The sequence below is a fragment of the Phalaenopsis equestris genome, unplaced genomic scaffold (assembly GCF_001263595.1).
Source record: "Phalaenopsis equestris unplaced genomic scaffold, ASM126359v1 Scaffold000164, whole genome shotgun sequence".
NCBI lineage: Eukaryota > Viridiplantae > Streptophyta > Magnoliopsida > Asparagales > Orchidaceae > Phalaenopsis > Phalaenopsis equestris.
Window position 1 is genome coordinate 283162 of NW_018164606.1, and position 7144 is coordinate 290305.

A 7144-nucleotide genomic window follows, 5' to 3' on the forward strand; every position below is an offset into this window, starting at 1 on the left:
ATATATATATTAAATGACCTGTATATATAAAATATATTAAAGAGAAAAGATAGATATAGGTTGTATGAGTGGACCCAAAAAAAGACACCTAACTCACACGGTACAACACACAAAAAAGTCAAAAAAGGTACATATAAAAATTAAAAAAACCCAAAACCACTAGGGCACGAAAAAAGTGAGTCATCCTAATTTAGTCCTGTCTGTTCTTCTAGCTCTAGGAAGAGATCCAATGGTAAGGTGCGTATCATTACCTGAAGTAACCAAATTATCATCCATAAAATTCTTGAGCTCAAGTATATCTCCATTCTTCTTCTGCCTGGAAGTGTAAATCTGTCATTCCTCTTCCGAAGTTTCAGTCTAATGAGGTGGTAGAGCTGTAGCAGAAAGAATACCAACTGTAGTACCCACAATAGATTCTAGTATATGTGAAGTATGAGTTGCCTCTACATGGGATACTTCCTGAAGATGGGGAGCTGCGAGGTTTTTTCTGATTATCAGTTTAAACGCTATCCTTTGTAGGTAATAGTCATTCAATATTGTTTTTTATGGGGTTTGAAGGTGCCAACATCACATCAATCACACTAACAGTAATAGCAGTGTCAGGAGGGGGTCCACAGGGGCAACAAACACCTCCTGTCTGGTTGTATCCTCCCCAGGTGGAACTAAAATGTCCAGAGCAGTGGGGTTAGCCCCATTTTTATTCACTTGAACCTTAGATTTCAAATTAGGATGGAGATTGTGGCATTTATCAAAGGGCATGCCCAAACATCTTACAGTGGGTACAGTATGGAGGTCTGTGTTACATGATTATTTGTTGTCAATATCCATTATGAGTTGTGCCCAACCAGACTTTAGTAACATCAGGTAAAGTATATCCCTTTTCATAAGTATTCTGGTCACAAAAGGTCTGGTTGGATTGAAAGTGGGTAGATCTAGCTTCATAGGGTCCTCAAGGATGGTCCCAATAGAGTAGAGAACCTGATGATGAAAAAAGTGTTTTTTGAGACCAGGTAGATTAAACCATATCGATACAGTGAGGGGTTCATAATTTGAGTGGAAATCAGGAGACCACTTGAGTAACTTCATTGATTTGCCTGCGATATTAAGATATTTCTTGGAGAAAATCCGGGTGTAGTCTTCAGTCACAGTTAGTTGAATCAACACATGTCTCCCATCTATGAGTATCACTTTCCAATTGCCTACTAGTTTAAGATCATCAACACTCTTTCTGATAACTTCCATAGGTGGGTGCCCCCACTGAAATTTTTCAATAAGAGCAAACTTGAATTTCTTCTTCAGGGTTGAAATTTCCAAGTCAGAGAGAAAGATTATTGTTTTCCGACATTTTCTACTTCCCTTCTTAATAAAAGAGCAATAACTTGTATCATCGCGATAATCCTTATGGCTTGAGGGGAAGACAACCGTGGACTCCACCTGAAGGTTACCCACCACGTGGGCAAATGAGACTTTGCCCGGTTCAACCAAAGAAGAAGCGAGCGCCATCAGAGCAGGGAGATTTGTCGGCGTTCACCTACTGCGAGGTCCCCGACACGCAGACAAAGCTGGAGAATCTGTCGGGCAGGGCGCAACATCGAACAGAAAACGAGCTGCTCAAATGTGGAATCTACGCAGTGAATGGGAAGATATGGAGTCTCATCATCTATGGGGGGAGCAATACAAATGTAGAATCTACACAGATGGTAAAAAAACTGGGACTCATGACTCAGAGACATGCCCGACCATATTCTCTTACGTGGCTGAAGAAGAAGAACAAGTTAGCATTGACCAGAGGTGCTTCGTGAAGTTTTCGATTAGTAGCCAGCTATAAGATCTGGTGTGGTGCGACATAATCCTCATAGATGTCTGCCATCTTTTGTTGGGGAGACCGTGACAGTTTGATCAGAGGACTCGACACGATGAATTTAAAAACACATATTCCTTCACCAAGGATGGGATGCGTATCATCCTACTTTGGCGAAGCCCGGAGCCCAAAATCACAGGTGCCCTTATCAACAAAGAAACATCAGTGAGATCAGGTTTGATGACGACGGGGGATGATGGGACTCAAACACAAACACCAAACATTGGACAAGCATGATAAAGAACACTTCAGGACATCATGGTCGACATCTTACCATCATGACCACCATCGTGCTGAGAGAGTCAGGCTTCCCTCACTTCAAATCGGGTTGAGTCAATCGTTGATTACTTCGGGAGTATTCAACAACATGGGCGAGACATGCTGACTCAGTTCAGTTTAGTGGTGCCATGAGAGTGAATCAATTTGGAGGTATGCTCGCAAGTGGAGAAAACTTTCCCGATGCTTTGGGAGACAGTGCAGTCAGCAGTGGGATCTTGATGCTGCTAGGATTGAAGACGAAGAACCACAAGCTTCAACAAATATGGAGATTGAAGCTAGGCTATCCTGATTCCCTGCCTCCCATTCCTTCTTAAAGTTGGGATTTGATCTCTTACGCCCTGCTTTCCTTTCCTGGCCTGATTACTGCCTACTGTTTGCGGTCAATTGCTTTTCTTTTTTTATTTTCTATTTTCCACTTGCATGGAGTATATTTATATATTTGTTTGCTCGGTTTAGGGTAGATTTTTGTGCATCTTTCTTTCAGATTTTTGTTAGGTAGCCATTGAAGCTCATTTCCCCTTCGAGGACTGCATCCGAGGGATTGAGTGTGCTTCGACTGTATCTCTCTCTCGAGGTAGTGATTATTTTCTTGCTATTCCCTTCTGCATTCTCACAAATCGCTCGCTGCAACCCCCGCAAAAAACCCAGTTTGCTGCTTTCTGCAGTGCTTTGCCTACCCACCACCTTCCTCTCTCTTCTAGCATTGTTGCCGCCTAAACCACACCTCCTCTCTGGTGTCCCAGCCTTCCCATTGCAACACGCTACCACCCAGGACATCTAGGTAACATCTCTGTCCTGTTGTCCCATCACTGTTCACCCCCACTCCTCATTGCCATCACTCAGGACAACCTCCATTTTTGTTGTCCCTGCATTTCTGCACTTTCCCTCCCCCCCTCACTGCAGTGAGCATTCCTTTGCTATTTCTACTCCCACTAATCATCCTGATCACCTAGTTGGCATCCACAACCTTAAGATACACTTAAGGGGTGTTTGCTTGTATCGTTTTATGTTTGTTATCATTTATTTCCCGTTTGAAGAGTCATCGTTGTAACCCTATTTGAATTCAACAATAATATTTTTATTTCTAGTGTTGTTTGGGTTAGCTCCGGTATCATAAAGGGGAATGGAAGACGAAAAGGAAAATTTAGATCTTACAATTTGGCTCATTTGGCTCGATTTGAGCTCAATCCATATGAGAAATTTATCCAATCTTTGAACAACTTTTTATCTACAAGCTAAAATTTAACTCCTATATGGTGTTGTTCATGCAGCCTGTACATCTCTCTTTTAGCATTTTCAAAATTTCCATTTTCAGACCTCTGGTCTCAAAACGGAGTATTCAGAAGAGGAATCTTTGTTGTCTTTTGATTACCTGGTTAGAAAAAGCTTCTAGTAGTTTTCTCCAACGACGCTGTTCTAGCTGCATAATCATGATCTCAGTCTCCAATTTTTAAAGTTTTATCATGCTCTTATAGTCAATGGTTTTTTTTTTTTTTTTTGCTTTATTGCTCCAAATACTACTGCCTTGGTCACCTAAATTATACATACATGCCTCTTAATTCTTATGTATTTACATGTCTAACACCTAAACTTCTATTTATACATGTATGCCACCTTGCCTATGCATTAGCAAGTGTATTTTACTTTTTAGAAATTAAAAATAGTGGTATTTTTAATGTGATATTAAAGATTTTGCTAGTATAAATGTAAAAAATAAAGTTTGAGTGGTATGTGTATAAATGTAAAAAGTAAAGTATATGTAAAGGCCCCTACTTATAAATAATCTTTTTGTGTTAAGTAGAGAAAAAAATTTATTTGTGATATGGACCCACATTAAATCATGCGGTTCTGAGAATTTGAAGAGTTAATATGCCATTCTTTCCTATTATTGATGATATTCTTGAGATTAATATACATCTACCTGTTTTGCAGTCAACTTGACAATAACAACTTTAATGGCAGCACAATTCCAGCTTCTTATGGCAACATGACTGCAATTATAAAATTGTAAGTTAATCTTTCTCTCATCTGAATGTCTGCTAATGTAATTCAAATTAGAATCATTGGCTTGGAATATATATATATATATATATATATATAAGGAATATATATAAAAAATGGACGACGCGCGTGCTCTGCTAGGGTTTGGGACTCAAGGCGATCGCGCGGGGAAACGAGGATGTTGACGGCGTTCTACTCTTCTCGACGGTCTTTCTCCGGAGAGATCTTTCCTGTTTTTTGCGTTTTCGGCTTCCTTTCGCTCTCGGCTTTTCTTTCTTTCGATGGTTATGGCTAAGACATATGTTGGGGTCACTGCGGGGGTTTCTTCCTCTGGGTCACCTCCGAAGTTTGTTTTTCCATCTTCTTTCCATGAGTCACTAGTTCTAGGTGTTGATTACAACTTTATCAAACCTCGGGGTCGTAAAGGGGGGAAGTTTGCGTTGTTTCTCTCTGATTCTGAGAACTCCATTCTTGCCTCTGTTTGTGGTTTTCATCTGGTTGGTAAATTTCTTTATGGGCTTCCGAAATATTATTTTTTTATGAAAAACTTTGAGCTTTTGAAGTTATCGGGGGGTTGGAAGATCGGTGCACTGGATAGTAGTCATATTCTTATCTAAACTATCTGTTTGCACGTAGAACTGTACATTTTGGTGATGTGTGGATGAAGGTCCTTAAATGAACTACGGAGTTCAATCCTAAAATCGAGCTCCCTGTTATCCCCGTCTGATTAAAATTTCCGTGTTAAAAAATTTGCCCGTTCAATCATGAAATTCTGTTTTTTATAGCTACTATGTATGGAAAGTCATTAATGTTGGATGCCCCTACCTTTAATCTAACTAGGCCATCAATGGCTAGAATACTAATTGAAAGGGATATTACTCTGCCTCCTCCGGAGGAAGTTTGGATTGGCTATAGTCACACTGTTATTGGCAACAGGTTTTGCTTGAAAAGCAACCTCATTACTGCTTGCATTGTTGCATGTTTGGTCATGATTTCGATCACTGTTTTCATTTGCATCCTGAATTAAGAAACCCCCCAGCTGGTCGTATGGCCTCTGCGGGGTTGAAATCTACTCCTAGAATTAATATATATGAATCTGTTGCTCATTCAGCTGAAGCCTGCGTGGGTCCTGCAGAACTAGTTGCTCCAGGTTTTGCGGCAATTAGCGATGCTCCCCTGCGGTCACTGCAACAGAGGGTGCAAGTTTGACTCCTGAAAGAAATGTTGTAAATGTGGAACCTACCTATTTATCTGTTCCAAAATCTGAGCCACAGCCTCCTCAAATACCTTTTGATTCAATTGAACAAATTGGGGTCTGTTCCCCCCACCTAAAATCTCTCATCCTTCCACTTCTATGCCTATTTCTCCAACACAGGACCCTTCCTCCTTGGCTTCCTTGGCTCTATAATCTGAATGACAAATTAAAAAATATAGCAGGAAAATAGGAAGAAGAAAATCTGAACTTCCAAATATGGCACAATCAAATAATTTGGATGTCACATATCATTCGGAGGGCGAGCACTTGCACCTTTCCCCTAGGCTGACTAGGAGGGAAGGTGTCATGGGTCAACATGTCTAATATTTTGGTGTGGAACATTAGAGGAGCGGCGAACCCTCACTCCGTTAATCGTTTAAAGCATTTATGTAGGGTCCATAAACCTGACATTTTTGTTCTTTTGGGGCCTCTTGTTTCAATTCATAAAGAGGAAATCATTAGGAAGTTCACGGGGTACATGCATTTCAGAAATGTGAAAAATAAAATTTGGCTTTTTTGGCAGAAAGACATCGTTCTGAACATCATTGATGATAATGTGCAATATGTTCTTATTCAGTATCAGTTGGAGAATTATTTCGGTTGGGCTACTTTCATTTATGCTAGTTCACTTTTAAGGGATAAGTTTTTTCTTTGGCAGCAACTCACTCATATGTGTGCTACTATTACTGAAAATTGGTTTGTTGGTGGGATCTAAATATGATTATGTCGCCTTCTGAGGGATGGGGCGAGGCTAAAGTTGATACGAGACTTATTAATCGTTTTTTGTGAAGATATTGAGGATGCTGGCCTTTATAATTTAGACTTTTCGGGTCCTTCTTTCACTTGGCGGCGGGGTTTTCTTATGCAAAGATTGGACAGATTTTTGGGATATTCAGCTTTTATGAGTTACTATAACATTATACATGTCAAACATCTTAATCATGTTGCATCGAACCATAATCCTATTTTGCTTAGCTTGACTTTTCACTCCAAACATGCTCGTTATCAGTTTAAATTTCTTAATGTTTGGACCACTCATTTTACTTTTATTGATTTGATTAAACAGGTTTGGGTCTCTAAATGGAGTGACAATCCTTGGTTCATTTTATGGCAATTACACAAGAATGTTGTTTATCATTTAAAAAGATGAAACATTGATGTTTTTGGAAATGTTCATTCTAGGGTGTTGAAGGCCCAACAAGAGGTTGACACTTTAGAAGCTCATATGGTCGACACTCCTGACCTTGTGGCTAAGTTAGCGGATGTTCATCATACTCTTTTGGAGGAAATCTCGATTGAAGAGGATTTCCTAAGACAAAAAGCTTGTGACAATCATTTCAAAAATGGTGACAGAAACACCTCATATTTTCATGCTACTATTAAACATCGTCGCAACATAAACACCATTATTAAGAGTGTTATTGAGGAGGGCTCTGTTCTCACTGATACTGAACAAATTGGTTCTAATGCTGCTGATTATTTCTCTTCTTTATACGCTGATACTCTGTCTGTCACAGATATTCTTTCGAACCTATTTGAGGATCAAAGGGACATAGTTTCCTCCCTCTCTCTGTCTGATTCTCCTACTTAGGTGGAGATTTTTACTGCCCTCAAAGACATTAGCTCTCAAAAAACTTCTAGCCCTGATGGTTTCACTTCCACATTCTATATCTCATGTTGGGACATTATTAAGAAAGAGGCGGTCCTTGTTATTCAAAGTTTTTTTCAGGGAGAAAACCCTGGAAGAT

The 7144-nt window shown here is 39.7% G+C and overlaps 1 protein-coding gene across 1 annotated transcript in view; it reads left to right on the top strand.

The window, feature by feature from the left end:
* Nucleotides 1-7144, top strand: part of LOC110022033 (probable LRR receptor-like serine/threonine-protein kinase At1g06840) — a gene marked incomplete at its 3' end in the record, with an annotated part of 57008 nt that overhangs the window by 26074 nt on the left and 23790 nt on the right. The window contains 1 exon segment of the mRNA XM_020720807.1: nt 4073-4147. Within this exon segment, the coding sequence (XP_020576466.1) occupies nt 4073-4147 (75 nt within the window).